The sequence below is a fragment of the Larus michahellis genome, chromosome 2, assembly GCF_964199755.1.
Source record: "Larus michahellis chromosome 2, bLarMic1.1, whole genome shotgun sequence".
NCBI classification, from domain to species: domain Eukaryota; kingdom Metazoa; phylum Chordata; class Aves; order Charadriiformes; family Laridae; genus Larus; species Larus michahellis.
In genome coordinates, this window is record NC_133897.1 from 72894014 (window position 1) to 72912674 (window position 18661).

Genomic DNA, 18661 nt, shown 5'->3' on the forward strand with positions numbered 1-18661 from the left:
AAAGCTGTAAGAGAGCCTTCATTTTCATTGTTACTAAAGAGACTAACCTAATATCTTACAGTTGTGCATTTCTTAGATTTTTTTTTTTTTCCCTTTTGCAAGATGCTAAGTAGACCAGTGGGAACTGATCTAGATTTGGTATTACCTTTTGCAAATAAATGTAAGGAACAAAATGCCTGATGTTACCATGATCATTTCAGGATGCTGAAGAAGAAATAACTTTCAAGGTGAAGGCTAACACAACTGTAAGAAATTAGCTTAGAAACTAACAGTCTCATGATTTAATAACCCAGGGTATGGTTGCTCATATTGTAGGCAAGAGTGCTGGTAACCATAGCCAAAAGTAAGAGCTTGATTTTGAGTAATTATATTGTTTAAATTATATTTATATTAAAGATTGGGACAAAGCACTCTGTGACAGAGGGAGTTCCAGTTCTGACTTCTGTGGAGTTAGGACTTCAGCTTGGGTTTCTCATGCAGCAAAACGAACAGCTGAGGTTACTTCTGTACAAAATAATCCACAGTCCTAATTTTCCTTTCTTTCCTTTCCAACCCCTTCTGACTTGTTGTTTGGTTGTGTGTTGTGTTTTGTTTTGTTTTTTTAATTTTGATTCTCTTTTTCTTCAGCAAAAACACTCTTTAGCACAGAAAACATTACTTTTATATTTTCTTTCTTATTTGGAAGGCAGAAGTTGTAACAAAGTAAATAAATTGAGGTAATAGTGGAATGAAAGGAGGAAATATGAGGAAAATTAAGAAGCAGTGTCCAAACCTGCTGTTACTGAAGTCAGTGGCAAAACTCTTGTCAGGTGGCAATCACTTAAAAGAATGTGTGCCTTTTCATTGCAGGTCGACCTCACGCGCACCTTCACCTTCCGCAACTCCAAGCAGACATACACGGGAATTCCCATTATAGTGGCAAACATGGATACTGTGGGGACATTTGAAATGGCCGTGGTTATGGCAAAAGTAAGTCTTAATTCTCATTTGTGCAATAATTGGGAGGCCATTGGGTGACAGTGAGCAGCCCTTGTTAATTTTTAGCTATCTTTGTTGGAGAATGGGGAGGCGTGAGTTAAAAGAACAAGAAGGTGTGATTTCACTGCAAAGCAGCTGTGCTTTTCCAGCAATACAGTTACCAGAGACAGAGCTCCAGATATAAGATAGTATCAGTGGAGATACTTACTGGGAAGCTTCCACCTTGGATGTAGCTCAGCTTCAGGTGGAGCTTCTAGAGCTCCTAGAACTTAGGTTTTGAGGTGTATATTGTGCTCCCTTCCAGAAAAAAATTATTAGCCAACAGCAGTTTTGAAAGTGTAGGCTACTGGATAAAGCTGCAGCTGTCAGGAGTCACTAGTTAATTAGCCTCTGACCCCAAGCCTCACCTTAATTTCTTGCAGTGCATAAGCACATTAAAAATATATATATTGACTGTAACTTCATCAAACGCATCAGAAACCTGATCCTGAAAGATCAGCTAAGTGTGCGTAGTTACCTTTGAAGAGCCGCCTGGAGTTGCCTTGTCTGTTTTTCACTGTTACTGTTTGTTTCAAGCAGGATGAGCCTATACTTCAAATGGTAATTTCTGATATCTTGCTATTCTACAGCTGAGGGAAAGATGACTAACTTGGACATTAATATCAGTTTTCTTATTTTTGCTAGCATGCAATGTTCACTGCAATTCACAAGCATTATTCTCTGGAAGAATGGAAACTGTTTGCTGCCAATCACCCAGAATGCCTTGAGGTACATTTTTGCACTGTAAATTATTATGGTTTATTGCTTTCTTCTGAACTCACATACACTGGGATCTCTTGGGAATACTGTTGTCAAGTGAGGTTTTGGGGAATGAAGATATTTGCTGTTCTTAAATGCATCAAGGGAAGTGGCTTGTCCTGCTTTAAAAAGAATAGCTGTGTGAGTCCATTATGAACGTGCTTATATTAAGATGCAAAAAAGCAAAGTTTATATATGCCTGGAATGGAAACAGAGAAGTATCCTGAACAAAGAAGAAGGAAATACTTGGGAATAGGTCTAAGTGCTGTGCTTCTGTTGCTGTTGGGAGCTGTGGTAGTGCTGGTGAGGGAGAAGCCCAAGATCACAAGTGTGAATAGCCTTGAGTAACCCAACCACAAGCTGGCCCTGCGTGCCCTTGTACTATACCGTGTCCTTGCTATCAGGTATGCAAGTGGACCTGGAGCCTGTGGGCTGGAGGGGCCCAGGGATGAGCATTGAAAGTTGTCAGAGCATATGTGTCCTCCATTTACCTGCCTGCATTAGAGCTCAAACTGTGCTACTACAAGCTGTGCTGCTCCACTTGTTCACAGGGTCCCAGCCTAAGCCGTAACAGAGGAAACACCATTTACTAAATTTAAACATTGACTTAAGTTTTGACTTCTTCATGTCCAGATTTCTTCTGTGTTCTTCTGGCAGGCCCCCACACCTGGAGAGGCAGTATGAGACCATGCCTGGCTGTCTCCCCTCCTCCTTGGAGTTCAGTGCAGTTTTGAAACTTTTTCTGTACGGAAAAGAATACCACACAGCTGTATTGTTTCTTTACTTGTGTCACATTTTAGAATTATATTATAAAGACTATTGATTACAGGATTTTCTGAAAGCCAGCCTATCACTCAGGTTCATTAGGGTTGCTTATATGCCACTATAGCATAGAAAGTGGTCCCAGGAATATCCTGCGTCTGAACACTTTGGCACTTAGCTCATTTGTGGTTCATAATCACTGGAGTAGGATCTCTTAGTGATTAAATACTGACTTGCTCTGTGACCTTGGATCTCTACAGAGGTTTTGTGGGCCAACAGCTGTGGAAACTATTTTTCTATTGGAAAGAGCTCATAGGAAGACAAAGGAGGAAGCAATCTGCTTGTTTTCAAGGGTAGCTGACCTTGCTTGAGCAAGGGGGTTGGACTACATAGTCTCCAGAGTTCCATTCCAAACTCAACTATTCTGTGATTCTGTAGTTCAAGGGAGTGTTTGGTGAACTTAAAGATCCAGATCTCACTCTCTGACAGTACCCCAAATTTTGCCACTCTGCCTTCCTGGAAATACACCAAGTTAGGGCTGCTTCTGCGTTTGTGTTAATATGGGTATGGCTGAGCCTTCATCCATCTCAGGTGATTATATTTGCCTATGAGAATCTACTTGTGAATGAAAAACTGATAAAATGCTAGTTTTGCTTTCTTTAGAGCCTTTGAACAAAACAGAAGTAATAAATTGATATTCCCAGGAAGGTATTTATTTCATATTATATGGTATGACTTTCACTAGTTTCCAGAACAAGTCCTCCCAAGACTATGCAGAAAAAGACATAAGAAGTGTGTGTTTGTCCCAGTTTTTACAAACTACTACTCCCTTTTGTTCTCCCTGTCTTTCTAGCATGTAGCAGCAAGCTCAGGCAGTGGAAAAGCTGATTTGGACAAGTTAAGAAGTATTCTAGAGGCCATTCCACCTATCAGATACATCTGCCTGGATGTGGCAAACGGCTATTCAGAGCACTTTGTAGAGTTTGTGAAGTCTGTCCGTGCCCTGTTCCCACATCACACCATTATGGTAAGTGTGTAGAAAGGATGGAGGGGGTATGTGGGATTTCTGTCCAGGAGCAGGGCCGAGTTTGGTTGGTAGGCATCAGAAGCTCTGTGGTAGCTCCATCAATTTTGGAGTCCTCACTTAATAAAAGGAAATAGAGAAAAGAAAGAAAAGAAAAGTCTGACTCACACCTCTAGTCTTCCAGACAAATACGTGTGGAGAGATACTCTTCTGAGAATGTAGACGGAAGCTCTATTCATCTACCCTTTCAATTCAGCAAGATGTTGACTTTGAGCCAGTGACGACTGTTTAATAACATGTTGGCATTGTCAGTCTTCCATTACTGATAATTTCTGTGGGAATGTTCAATGTGTGTTCTGATACAGTAGTTTGATGTTGGCATGGCAGGCTGGGTGGATCCAGTTTTTTCCCTACTCACATCCTCCTTCCCACACCAGATGTGACCTCTAATCATAAAGTGTGTAGGTTTATTTTGGTGATTCCAAGCTGAGGTTTGCTGTGGGAATGCGCCAACGTTTCTGGTCAATTGAGGCCACTGGCTATTTCTCTCTATTAGATCACTATGAAGACAGCTGAATGTAGACTAATCCTTGCCTGTGATAAGAATCATAGGGGTGTTGTGCAATTGTGAATGGGGTCATCAGGGAGCAAAACAGTCAATGCCAGGGCTTTTCATGCCCCTTCTGTGATGCTACTGTCCCTCCTCAGAGCGCTAATGCCATGCTTCCTCCAGCCCTGTTTGCATTGGCATGGGACTCCTTGCAGCAGAGTCCTGGTGCTTCTGTTTGTTTCCTAGGGCTCTTGAAGAAATGGGTCTGAATTTGTTTCCATGAGAATAGCAGAAATTCTTAAACAAGCAGCAGATTCTTAATGAGGCTACCAGCCTTTCTTCAAGCCAGCGCACCAAAAAATCATGTGTTTAGGCAACAGTTTCTCACTCTTTCATGCCAGGCACAAAGCTTCGCACGTGTAAAATAAATGTTAAAAACAGTCATAAATGCACACTCTGACGTGGTTCAATAGAGAACTGCATGTTCAAGCAGTTCAGGGGAGACTACGTTCCTTCCTCCCATGTCGGAGGAAGGCAGTGTTCTTGCCTCTGAGGGATGGTGGCACTGGAAAATGGAAGTGGGCTGGAATGCCTGTGGGGTTCTGGGTTACCATAGGCTAATGAATAGGTATCCTTCAACAGCTACCAGAAGATGTGGGAACCTTTTTGGTATGGACATATTTCTCATGGCTTTGGGGAGAGCTGTTTGAAGTATGAAATGATAGATGTGGGCTTTTTGAGCTTTTTGCTCTATGTTCACTGCTATGAGAGAAGGATCTGTTTCCTTGCTTTGGATCTGAAATATTGTCCCTAGTGATATGATTACTCCAGTGTCTTCGGCTTGAAGAGTTGTGGGAGAGAGCTTAAAACACATAGTTAAAAAAAATAATCTTCCCTATCAGGAGTGGAAAGAAAATTGTGTGTCACCCCCTCCTCCACCTCCCCAGACTGCTGACTTTGCTGACTGAGGAGGGAACTCAACCAAGATGAATTGCCCAGAAGGCACAGAAGGTCAATGGCAAAGTCAGGTATCAAGCCCGGATTTTAGTCCAAGGTCCTTAAGCCAGTCTCATCCACCTCCCACAGTCTCATCCACAACTAAGTTACCTGCTTAGTTTCTCTGCTTCTGTTATGAAGTTTATTGTTGCTTCAAGTCTCATTGTCCTGAGAGCACCACCTGCTTGAGCACATATAGAGCCCTGACCTGTTCGCTTGCTTTCTCTGATTGTAGCTCCTTTCTCTGGACATGGTTTAGCATGCCTCATGGTTTTAATCTCCTGCACAAGGATAATTTCCATTCCTAAAAGCATGCTAACAATGTTGAGGTGTTGAAAAACCTTCCATTTTCCAAAGCCTCTAGAGTCTGTGCAGTCCCTGAAAGTCTCTGATTCCAACTAGGGACGCACACCTCTACCCCACCTCCAAATGAGTTTACTTTACACTCTGTGCCAAAATGGCCTTTTGAAGCTATTTCTGGCTGAAATGCAGGAGCTCATCTAGGCTTCTTTTTATGATACTCTGGAAGACATGTCCTGCTGCTACCTGTTCTGTCTGCTTTGATGTCTCTGTGCTCTGCCAGCAGTATTCTCGCTGCTGTTGTGGCTTTCAAACAAAAGGGTTAGCAGTTAAATAGAAGGTATAAAAATAAAGGAGCTTTCTCATAGCTGAAAGTGTTCTCCAGGACCTTGCAGGCTGTCGTGTTTGCTTTCCTCGGCATGATCATTCATTCCACAGTCAGCTGCAGTGCAGTACGTAACAGTAACCCAACCCCAGGTCTCAGGGAATGTGTGTTCCCAGGGGCCGTGTAATGGGTTCAGCTCTGAGGCTGAAAGGTGATGTGCAAAGCGACTGTGATTAATGTAGTACTCTCTGTGACCGATACTCCAGTGCAGGTGGAGGATCTCTCTTGTGTAACAACCTAACAAATGCAATTTTTTTGTCCTTTTTAAATACTTGCTTTTATAATCACATTACCTTATTTTCTTCTACCTGTCTCTGACACAAGCTCTTTTCACTCCTGCCTTTCACATTAATTTACAAAGAAGATTGATTTCCCAATGGAACACAAAGGATAGGGAAGACAAACAGGGACACAAAGGTACAACAGGACTTGCCTCACTCACTCATTAGATTGAGGATGGAGGAGGAAAGAGTATTCAGGTCTCCTCAGTGTCTCACAAATGCAGCAGTGCTCCCCAGAATCAAGAGTAAAGGTCCAGTGGGGCTGTTTTGCTGTAGCACAGCATCGTGTACTTGGGTTGTGCCTACTCGCTGAAGTCTAAAGCAAAACTTCAGTTCACATTCATGATGGAGGGTCAGAGCCTTTATATTAAAGTAAGCATAGACCTTATTTATTAGTGTAATTATAGATGTTAGCGTTCTTCCATTTCACTGGAAGTCTGTTTAGCAAGCTAAGATATCTTTGCCAGCAAGCTTTGCCAAATTTTTATCCTGATATTTTCTTTTGGTAGTGTTCTCTGTTCATTATACAGAATAAGCCCTAGGGAAGGGAGCAGGGAGTGTGGCAGGATGGAAAAGGCTGGGGCAGAAGCACACTTGCAAATGTAGTAGCACCCACAAGATGTGGGCCAGAGAGGGAGGCAAGTGGAATTGCAAAGCGGGAGCAGAGGGAAACAGCAGGGGCCAGAAACTGTTGCTCCCCTTGGAGTCAATAACAGAACTTCTCAGGGCCTTAGGGGACGCAGAATTCAGAGAAAGCTGTGCAGACTGCTCCCAACTTATCTCTGGAACAAGCAGCAAAGTCAGTCCAGTCATGGCGTGTTGATCAGGGCTGGGGTCTCAGAGCAGGGGCCAGCTGGGATCCCAGGGTAGGAGACAGTGATGCTGCTGAGGCTGTCTTGGGTCAGTTACAATACTGAGTGCAAACACCCACCTAGTATGTCTTGGCCCCACAAAGGGCATCATCTCTCCATCTTATGGTAAAGCACCCCTTGCTTTGGTGGGTGGGAATTGTCCTTTGGCAGTGTTCCTGATAGCGTGGAGGCACAGACTGTGCTTTCCTCTAGGATACAAGAAGAAAGTTTGAGAACTGTTGTCACAGACGCTTCTCCCCAGCTTGATCCATTGCCATTTGCCAGCAGCTTTCAATCAGTGCAGCAGTGTTCCTGTCTTAGTCAGTGTGAGTCGATATTTATAGCAGGCTTTTATGAGGCACACTGTCAAATGCCTGACTGAAATTCAGAGGCACTGCCCTACTGTGTTCACTAATTTTCTATCTCTGTCAGAGAAGCTGTAGCCTTTATAATCCTGTTAGGTGAAATCTTGATCCCGTTAAAGTCAGTAGTGAAGCTCCCTTTGACTTTTCTGAGGCCAGGACTTCCCTTAAGACTGACCCACAGTTCGGTCATCCTGGGTAGTGCTGGAATAAGCCAGGATGATGCTCACTTGAAACTTCACACTGAGTGATGGTACAGCTGAATGTTGTCCTGAGTATGTAAGGCCAGGCCCATAGCCAGGGCAATTTGTTGTACCCCTAATAACTGACTGCACTGAAAGCATGGTAGTTTACCTGACTTTCAGTTGTTTCTGATGTTGTTATTTCACTGACAAGGGTTGCAAAGTTAGATTAGTAGTAAGGTAATTACTGGGGTATATATCTTTCAAGAAAGCCAGTTCTGCAGCAGATTAGAAATGCATTGATACATGGGCTGATCATTAACATGAGCATGATTTTCACTAATACAGTACTTCCACCAATTACTATGTTCCCTGACTACTTGCCCAAATACACCACAAAGTGTATTGTCTGTAGTGGCTTCTTTGTACAAGTTCCAGTTATTTTACTTGCTTTATATTCTTAGTTAATTTTAAGGATGTTTCATCTCTGTAGTCTCAGTCTTCCTATATTCACCTTTTCAGATTTTTTTTTAGTTGAAGTATTCTCGCTTTACCTTACAGGTGGGGCTTTCAAAAGGTCTTTTACCTCTTTTCAGCTGTCATACTGGCATCAATGTTAAAGCAAGCATTGGTTTCAATGGAAGCAGAGTTCATATGGATGTGAGAAAACAGCTTTCCCTGTTCTTCAGCTGTGATGCTAGGGTCTCTTCACATACAGAGAGCTGTGTCTCTCTTATAGTGTTTTTTTGTGCTCTCTGAGGTCTGCAAAAGGTACCTAAAAGAAGCAAGCCTGTCATCGGCAGGTTGAAGTCTGCTATGTAGAGCTCCACATTCTCCTTGAAAATCTGTTAAGGATCTGCAGATTCAGAAAGACAGAAACCACTCATGTGTGTACATGCATTCCAGGAAAAAATGTATGCTGCGGACATAAGTGCTTTTCCCTGCTAGGATGAGCATTTTGAATCAACATATGCAGTTCCAACGTTCTCTAGCAGTAACTTAACATTAAACGTCTGGTTAGTATTTCTGAAGAGACAGTTTGACAACCCGCTGTGCTCTGCTAATAAGAAGACACTACTGTTTAAGTAAAATACATATTTGATCCCAAATCTCATGGACCCACAGATTTTAATACCCATTTGTTTCTGTTTGTGAATCCATTGCATGTACTACAGTATTTCACCAAGTTGTAACGTGCTGCATGTCATGCTGCACAGGTAGTCATCTGCCTTCCAGATGTAAACCACTTCCTTAATGTAAGCAGCATGCTCTCCATCATCCCACCTTGGAGTGTGCGACGCTTAGTATAACAAATTGCCACTGATCAGAAAGCAGGCAGTACTTAGCCGGAAACACTGTACCTATTATATATTCTTTATTTCCCGACTGCTTTGTTTTGTTTTATTTTATTTTAATCAATATCATGCAGTTTTGAGCAAAGTTAAGTAGTCCTGTGTCATAGACCACAAATTGCTGCCTAACAGTGTCGTTGTTGTTATAAGTGCCTCAGGTGGTGGCTTGTCAGCTGTTTCAGGCTAATGAAAGGGTGAAGTAAAATTATTAAAAGTAAATAAATTGTGAAATAGGAGCCAAAAATCAGTAAGTGGAGAATAGGCCTTGTCCAGCATTCCCTGGGTAGCTCCTATTGACTTAAGCAGGAGTTTTGTTTCAATAAAAACTAAGAAAATATTAAGTAAGGATTTTAGGTTTTGCCTCTTGCTCTGCCCCTATCAGTACTGCTACAAACACTTGCTAAGTCCTGGAATATCATGACATAAGAGGTTTTCTGAACATCTATAGATCCTAAATTTGGATCTCCACAAATGAATAGCCCATTTCAGTACAAGTGCAAAATGGGTGATGTGGGCAACTGGACTTGTATTTCATGCAGGTTTATTTTGTGCAGTTTTTCTAGTTAGAAATATGCCGTACACATGAGACAAGCCACAGAGCTGAAATCCGAACCACACTTGGTTTTCAAACATCTGATGATGTTTGGGATGATGGGTCTGATGGGATTCATCCCAGAGTACTGAACGAGCTAGGGGATGTTACAGCAGGATCCCTATCAATCACCTACCAAAGATCTTGGAAGTCTGGGGAGGTCCCCGCTGACTGGAAGCTAGCCAACGTTATTCCAATTTACAAGAGGGGCATGAGGGAAGACCCCGGAAACTACAGACCACTTGGTCTAGCCTTAATTCCTGGAAAAATTACGGAGGAGATCATACTGGGTGCTGTTGAAAGACATTTAAAGAGCAATGCAATCACCAGACAGTTAATGTGGCTTCACAAAGGGAAAGTCCTGTTTAATTTAATATCCTTCTCATAATTATTTGACTCATGGTGAAGGCAGGAAATGGAATGGAATAGAATAGTTATGCTATGTTATATATATGGTTCTGCATGACAAGCTATGGCCTAGGTATGAGGGGTCGATCCAGGAGAGTAGCTCTGCGCTGTAGGTCCTAGGCCCATCTGGGAGAGAGGATCAGAAATGGACACACCTACAACATCACTCAGGCAGAGACTAAAGACCCCAGGCTGAGCTGAGACACCACATCCCTTGGTCCTTTGGTAGGAGGCAGGGGGGGTGGGAGTCCCAGGGGAGACCTGACCCAGACATTGAGGCTATGAGCAACCCCAGGAGCCTGGGAGAAGTAGACCTGTACTGCTCATACACTCTCCTTCAGATATTTATGGTTGGCAACTTCGGAGACTGAGTATTGGGTTAGATGGATCTTTGCTCTGATGGAGTACTGTTGTTCTCTGGCTCTTTTGTTTTAGCATGTTTTTCTGAAACATGCTAAAATGTTTCTTAGCATGTTTTTCTGAAACAGCTCAGGCATTTCTAAAAATGAGTACAAGGAGAAGAAAAAAAAAAAGTCCACGGGGAAATGAACAGGTATTGCTCACATTAAAAAGATTTGCAACCATTTAGTTCAGGAGTACTTCCTTCTTCAGGCTGAGGGCTTGATCTTTGAGCCTCGCTACTGTCAGAGATGTGGGGGGTTTTGCCATGGGTGTCCTCAGACATTCCTGAGAGGACATGCCTTCCAGCGCCTTCCCCAGCTTTGTTACCCTCCTCTGGATGCGTTCAAGTACCTTAACATCCTTTATAAATTGTGGGGTCCAATTTACAGGATTGCATTCCCACGCTGTGTTCCCCCACAGTACAGGAATGCAGTTAGTACAGCTATACCAAATTGTTTCAGGATGTACTGTGTCAGCATTCATTTGCCTTGTGCAGCCCTTTGCAGAGAGGAAAGCACGGTCTGAAAATGCACTGGCTACCAGTTTGTTTTCAAGCGTAACTCCAAGCATGGGTTTTAGTTCCTAAATCCCATGTTTGAAATCCTTTCTCCTTAAAGACTTTCTTTTTGCTGAAAGGGCTCTGGACAGGGGGCGCTTCTGGCAAGGGAATTCGTCTCTGGTCTCACTCTACCTGCTGATGCACCGGATCCACATGCAAGGGCATGCAAGGGCCTGTCTCATCACACTGAGATTGCACAAAAATGTTGAGATTCTTTAACTGAATAGACATACATTGGCAGCTTTCTGCACTCATTGCACCAGTTTTGCAAATTAATTACCATGTGTGTGCTAGAAGATTGTCTTTCATAGTTTCCTCTATTAATTAAAAAAAAAAAAAAAAAGAGAAGTTCCTTTGTATCTGAATAATGTTATCAGTAATTTCGTCACATCAACATTCTTGGGTGGTTTGAGGTAGGCATATAGAAAGCAAAATCTTCAGTCCTTCTTTGCAGCTGTCTTACAGGCGCATAGGGACTTTTAAAGAGGGTTTGCCTTTTAGTGTCATATGGCCACCTAGCCAACCAGCTCCTTACCCACATCAGCATTATCAGCAACAACCCTCCTCTTCACTAAATGCCTGCAGAATTCATTTAAAAACTCAGCAATCTGTATTCACGCTGATGGAGAGTAAAGCTTATCCCCACAGATAGCAGTGCCGCAAACTGCATTGCACTGGCCCACCAGTATTTCGTCTCTGGGAGCTTTTTCAGTGTCTGGTGTGATTTGGCACTTTCTCCAATTAAACTTACAAAGTGGAAGCTCAGTTAATGCCAGCTGTGGTTATTTTCTTTCCTAGGAGGCAGACATCCATTTCTAAGGTGACTAGACTGACATCACCAGCTTCATGCTAAGAGGCCGTGCACACAGCCTGTCCATTGCTCACCCAGCCAGTGGAGGGCTGGATCCACTGCATGGAGCTGGACTCCAGCAGGGTACTCATGGGTGAAACCCTGATTAACACATCTCTCAGGCTCTACCCTGCAGGCTTTGATGCCATCAAATGTATGAAACGGTGAAGTTTGTGGTCAGGTCTTTTGAATTTAGATTGCGGAAGACCATTGTTCAAGAAATATCCTTATATATTATATATATAAAAAATACCTAGTATTTGCTTGTCCACGTCATATTCTGGATTTCATGGCATCCATGAGCCAGAAAAAGCTGTATCTCATGGTATATTTCTATGCTCCCATACTCCCTGCCAGCTGAAGCTCTGACAGAAGAGATAGCCCCTACATCAATAAACCATGTGTGAAGAACTGCAGAGTAGAAATAGGTAACACAACATCAGGTGGAGCGCTATGAGTTTCTGCTCCAGTTTGGAATCATTGGAGTAGGCACATGTTTTTGGAGGCATGAGTAGATCACAGGGTGACTATGAGCCATGAATGTGATGCAGGCAAATGCATTCCTGTGCGTCAGGCAGGATATTTCCATAGGAAAGGCGAGCATTATGCAGTGCCCCGGTGAGAACTCACCCGTACCACTATAGGCAATTCTCATTCCTCAGGTTCAAGAAAGAGAAATTCCATCTGAGGTGAAGGCAAACAAGGACTGATCAGCTGATTGGGGGCATGGAGGGGTTAAAGAAGAAGATGACTAGAAGCAGCAAGACAAAGAGTGAGAGGGCTGCCATTACTGTTGAAAAAGGTATCGAGGATGAAGGCCAAAGGAGGAAAAGAGCTCTTGAAGTGCAAGGAAAACTATGGTAAAGAACACAAAACAATTCAGGACTTCTTTCCAGGAAGAAGACCTCAACATAAAGAGCATGCTCTGTACATCTCCATGAAGTTCATGCAGAGGGAACCAAACCTCTTTCTTTCACCTCTGGGCATCACCACAACCAAATGACTGTATATGGTAGAAGGGCCTTTATTTATGTAGTCTGAATTTACATAGCAATTTTGTCACCAACATACAAAATGTCAAGAATAGTACCTTCCTTATTCTTTCAGTATTCAAAATACTAAATCCTAAATGAAAAAGAGATTTTCCGGGCTGTTAGATAAGATCTGAACATCTTCCCACGAAGTGAGGTAGGCAAATGGGATGGAGGGCTATAGGCTGTTCAGGAGGGCCAGGCAGGGCAGGAGGGGTGGAGTAGTTGCACTGTATGTCAGGGAGAGGTTTGGCTGTATAGCCCTTACGGGTAGGGATGATGTGGTTGAGAGCCTCTGGGTGAGGATTAGGGGGATGGAAGACAAAGCAGATACCCTGATGGGATCTTAAGGATCAGGGTTTACTGGACATCATGAAATTCATTTGACTTGAGAATGTACCTGTATGATTTGTTTAATCTCTGAGGCATGCACAATGAACAATAAGGTGAACTATATTCTTACTGACTCTATATAGTTCAACTTGTAAAAGCTCTGGATAAAACTGTACATTATTGTCATTAGTCTTTACTGCAGTAGTCTTGAAATCTCCCATATATGTGGTATTGTTCCTTCTGTCTAGGCAGGCAATGTGGTGACAGGAGAGATGGTAGAAGAACTTATTCTTTCTGGAGCAGATATTATTAAAGTGGGTATTGGACCAGGTAAGTCAAATCCAGTCAAATAATGGTGACTTATGGTAACAGTGGTGCGGGAGTTGTTCAGATGGAACCAGTGTATAATGCTGTTTGCTTGCCCATTAGGATGCGTACGCACACTTATTAACAGTGCCCTTGCACATAGTATGTTTAAGAAATACATGGGCAGGGTGCTAGTGTTTTGTACTGCAAAGTGTTACATATTCCATTTTCTGTCAGTGAAGATGCCTGTTATTGGAAGCACTGAGTTGCCCGAATTGCTGACATTATCAGTGATAATGTGTTTAAGAACGTTCTTTCTAGCCTGTTGAAAAGAGGCTGGACCGTCCCAGCTCAAAGGATACTGTGTTTAGGTATCCACTTCTATCAGGGAAAGATAGGTTTTTAAATAGCTTTATGATTTGTGTTCTGATAAGCTGAGGTAGCCCATCTTGTCAATGTCTTCAAAGATTAAATGGCATTAATTAAGTGGGAAGTATGGATAATATCGCCTCTACCTGTCACTATTGCCTGGGAGCCAAAATACTTATATTAATGCACCTACATTACCTATCACTGTAACATTCACATAGATAAATGGGAGGACCTTAAACTTCTTACCTTCTCTTCCCTAGTATTGTTGTCTGGCATATATTGCCATGTTTTCTTCCCTGTTGTCTTTTCCTCCCTTGTGTGTTTGTTCATGTGCTCCTTCCTCTTCTCTGTTTTCTTCATAGGCTGCAGCTGGGATTGCCATGAGTGGACTAGATTTTAAACTGGTTGACATAAGTGCCACTCGCAATATAGCTGTGCTCAGCCAGTGCAGGCAGATTGTTTACATTGCCAAATAGTTATGGTTCATGAATGGATAATTTGAGAAGAGCAAATGATGCAATAAAGATTGCAGTTGTGCCCAGGAAGACAGCAAACAATAAATACTGCAAAATATGTGAAGAATAAACAACAGAGATGTCATGATGCACTTGTCATGGGCAAGTTCAGATATAAAAGAAGAAATATTATTGTTTGTAGCCTCAAAGTGGAAACAGTTAGGAATAAATGCTGTGTAGCCCTCCCTGGAGATCTTCCTGAACAGATCTGTATAAGTTGACCACCCAAAAATGGCAACTAACAAATGTTCCTCACAAAACATCAGATCTTGAGGCTCTTTTCCAGATAATGGTCCATCCTGTGGAAAATGGCAGTGATTTATTATAAAGCATTACATATATAAGTATATACTCTGTGGATATTATTTTATAAGTAATTTTCTTCCTACTTTGCAGAAATACTTCTCAGTGTTTTCGCCTTGTCAGTTCTTTGAAAGATCTTTGGAAACTTTTACTTTACCGGTAGTTCAAGTATACCTCATTATCAGCTGGGTGAAGGGATCCAGACTTTACTGCATTTGGTTTAGAATCTTTTAAAATTCTTGTTATCATGCAGACCTTTATGGTCCGTATCCTAAATTATAAGACCTAAACTGGCAAAAAGCAGTCCTCATTTTGACTCTTAATTTGAGAAGAAGAAGAGAGAACATATTGCAAAATATCTATCGCTGTGTTACCATGTTAAACTATAATTGAAGTGTATATATATGTATATACCTTTATTTTTGTACATACATATATACATGCACCGTGTGTGTATAAATAATATAGTTTAATAATCAGATACAATTAATGTATTTCCTGTAATATTACGCTATACAACTTTCTGTACTTATCTCACCTTTCAAATGCTGTGTGCTGGTTTTCTTATATTTCCAACTATTGCGATCAACTAAATATTTCTGCTTTAAGTATTAGGCAAAAGATGTGTTTCTCTCCCTCGTGGAAATCTCCACAAAAAAAAGAAAATAAAAGCACAGATTTTTCCTGAGAATAGTTTTAAAAAACATATGTAGAAAAGAGGTAGAAATATTTATTGGAAGAAGAATTCAGGTATTAAATGCTGCTGCTTAGTCTCGTGGGCTGTAACTCTTGTCCTTTTGACCCCCTTCACTTCAGGCATCTCAGTCAGATTTGCTTTCTCGTGATGCAGTAATTCCCTTGCCAGGAAGCATTACTGATGAGACCTAAACTGGGAATTGTGGCCCTGGAGAAGAAAGGGGGGGTATTAGTCACCTCAATTACAGCTCCCATGAAGTGGTGTGATAGAATTTCAAAACTCAAGTTCCTATGTGTTCCTTTTATCCATGAGAGGCCAACATTTCCAATAGGGACTTTTTGAGGGGAAAAAATTATACAGATATAAACGTGTTTTTTACACAAGAAAAAGAGAACAAGATGTATCTTTTCTGCAATCTAATGGGCTGTGTTTTTTCCTCTCATTCTCTTGTCTAGGTTCTGTGTGTACCACTCGGATTAAGACAGGGGTGGGATATCCACAACTAAGTGCTGTTATTGAGTGTGCAGACTCAGCACATGGCTTGAAAGGACATATCATCTCTGTAAGTAAATATCATCTTCTCTCAGATTCCCACTGTGCAAATTGTTGTGGCATAGGAGAATCAAACAGTCCAGTACCCTGCATGTTAAAGGCTATCCTTCCGTCATCTCCAGTCTGACCCCTATACTAGCTTCTACGGTAGTTGGCGGAGATTCAAATGTAAAGAAACCAACTCCCTCTAATGTTTAAAAAGACTTGGGCACCTCAGTCCTATTTGTGCCTTTGGAAGGCTGCTTCTTGCTCCCTGAATGGCGTAAGCTGTTATGTGAACAGAACAGGAAGCTTGATAGTGTTTTCACATGGAAGCAAACAGTAATTCCCATGAAAGATTTCGGAAAAATTAGTGAAATGTAAACATGGCTTTCCCCAGGGAGTGGGACTGAGGGACAGTCAGTAGAGGGGAGTACAAGGTAAAGTGATATGAGCTCATCTGTGCCCTAGTAGCTGGATTGATTCAGATAGCATCCTCCTGGAGCTCTCTGTGCAGGAGCAGGAGTGTTTCAGAGGTGGCTCTGTTGAGCACAGCTGGCACGTGAGCCACTTATGTTCTCACAAAGCTCTGGGAGAATAAAGAGCCTGTGGAAAAAAAAGAGCATGTATCTGTATTGCCTGCTAATGGCAGCTTCCACTCTACCAGCAAGACCAGAGTCATGTCACATAGAAAAAGTAAATCTGTAAGCATGCCCTCAAACTGAGCTAGACTGCAGCCTACAGCACCCAAAGGTCCTGTGTGCTTAGGCACACCCAGCCAGTCAGCGTGCCCCTGGCTGTGTCAGGCTTGCACGGTCTCTGCAGGCTGTCTGTGAGGCAGCTGGTAATCAGGAAGGCATAGGGGCTAAGCCACGTGCTGTGCTCACAGGTGCGCTCAGAGCCAACAGTCTCCCCCTGCGTCCCTAGAAGAGACCACACACTGAATTTTAGATCTACTGCCAAATGAAGGCCCTGATTTGTTCGACCTAGTTGTGACTAGTATCCATGTGAGGAAGAGGGTGTGTTGTGTTCTTGAGGAAGGAGGGGAGAGGAGAACAAACAGATTGTGGATGAGCAAAGGTCTTGACTACTTTTTGGAGCTGTGGGTATAATGGAGCAGAAGAACATCTTGCTCTTTATTGTTAATGCATATGCATTCCCACCTCTTCAGGGCTCCCCTATATGAACTTTGCAGAAAAAAAGAAAAGCAGTCTGTGATTTTATGACTTGGGCAGCATTACAAATGTTTGTGCTGATAGCAGACAGCGGAACATGTGTGCAATAGAGCATGAAAGACTGACTCATTACTATGAAGGCTGGATAACTATAGGTGTCATCCTAGCAGTGGTGCTCAGAGATACTAGTTTTGCAATAATCTAATTTTGCAATAATCATTTTCTGCTAGCAACTCTCAGAAGTTATTACCCTGATTTTACAAGAGAACAGAGAGTGTGTATTTAGACTGTTAAAAATGAGATGGTTCTGTATTATTCCTCCTCTCCTTTGCTGCTTTGTGGATGGATCAGTTCCTGACCTGCTTAGGTCATGTCGTCTCCAGTGAGCCCACACCTATCAACCCCCTAGCAGTTACAAGGGGAGTATAGTAGGGACATTTCATACCTGTCTACTGCAACATCTGGGCCTTTGGCTGGAACTGGGGTCTCTAACACCGCTGCAACTCCACTCTTTCACCGAAGCTAAGGAGACTAAAGCAAGGGTGAGGATATTATGCCTGAATTCTACAGCATTCAAATAGGTGTTGGTGTGTTTATTGGGGAAAGAAAAGGCTGGACTTCATGGTCATTGACAGAGCTCTGGCAAGAGTATCACAAAAGAGAGGTATCCTCCTGAGGGAAAAACACTGTATGGGAGCAAGCCAAAGTATATAATTGGGTCTAGTGGCAACAAGTACACATGGCATCCCTCAAAATGTCTCATTACTATCATGTAGATACAGGAAGGGGCACACCCTACCTGAGCCAAAGGAGACATCTACAATCAATTACCACAGCTATATACATCAATTCATCAGGAGAAAATATGTCCAGCAGGTTTTTTTTTTGTTATATTGATACGGAAGTGGCAGGAAGGATGTGAAAAGATTCAAAGCCTACCAGCTGTCTTCATGTAGATTATAGCTGATGGTGTGATATGGGTCAGTCCCTTGGAGTGCTTTCTTGCATCCGCTTCTGTCTTGTCCGGTACCTTCATCGAATTGCTCCTCTTTCTTGTTACATTGGCTCAGCTTCGGTATGAAGGGAAAGAAGTGTCACTCATGGAATGAGACAGAGATGGTGCTGAGCACAGTACAGGCACTGCAAGGAACACAGCATGCTTGAAGCCCATTCTGCAGTAGTTCTGCTAGAATGTTAGCACAAACTGGGATTTTAAACACATTTTTATTACTGAAGCAATCACGTATGATTTTTGGAGCTGATATGTTGACAAAGAAGGTGACAATTTTTAGGCAAACATGATAGTCCAAGTGAACACCTGGTGTCTCTCTAGGGTCACTTACGCAGAGAAGGGGGAGGTGAAATTGCACCAGTTACTTTGCTCATGCTAAATTATCTTGAAGACTCAAAGCTCACCTCAGAAATGAATCTTTCATGACTCACTGAAAGAAGAGAGGAAACCCTGTCTAAGATACAGGCACTGTTTCTGCCCCATGCTATTTGTCTCAGAGCCAATGGTCTCATTTTTCATTCCCACTAATCCTTGAGAAGGTGCAGCAGTGAGTTACAGTGGAGAGGCCATTTAGCAGGAGAGATCCTTCAGAAACGCGCTACTTGAGATAAAGTTTCTGTTTCTTGTCGGTCAGAGAACTACTCTGCTGGATAGAGAGGCAGTCACGTATTCTAGTAAGCCAGCAATGTGGGGAATGGAAAGCAGCCTTGCATGCGTCCTCTCATTTGGCTATCGTTTGATAGAGATCCCTATT

At 42.4% G+C, this 18661-nt stretch overlaps 1 protein-coding gene across 1 annotated transcript in view; it reads left to right on the forward strand.

Annotated features, from left to right (window-relative positions):
* GMPR (guanosine monophosphate reductase) overlaps positions 1-18661 on the forward strand; it is a 40302-nt gene that overhangs the window by 3379 nt on the left and 18262 nt on the right. The window contains exons 2-6 of the mRNA XM_074575860.1: positions 850-969; positions 1663-1746; positions 3392-3565; positions 13245-13326; positions 15645-15751. Of these exons, the coding sequence (XP_074431961.1) occupies positions 850-969; positions 1663-1746; positions 3392-3565; positions 13245-13326; positions 15645-15751 (567 nt within the window). The remainder of the gene's footprint in view (positions 1-849; positions 970-1662; positions 1747-3391; positions 3566-13244; positions 13327-15644; positions 15752-18661) is intronic.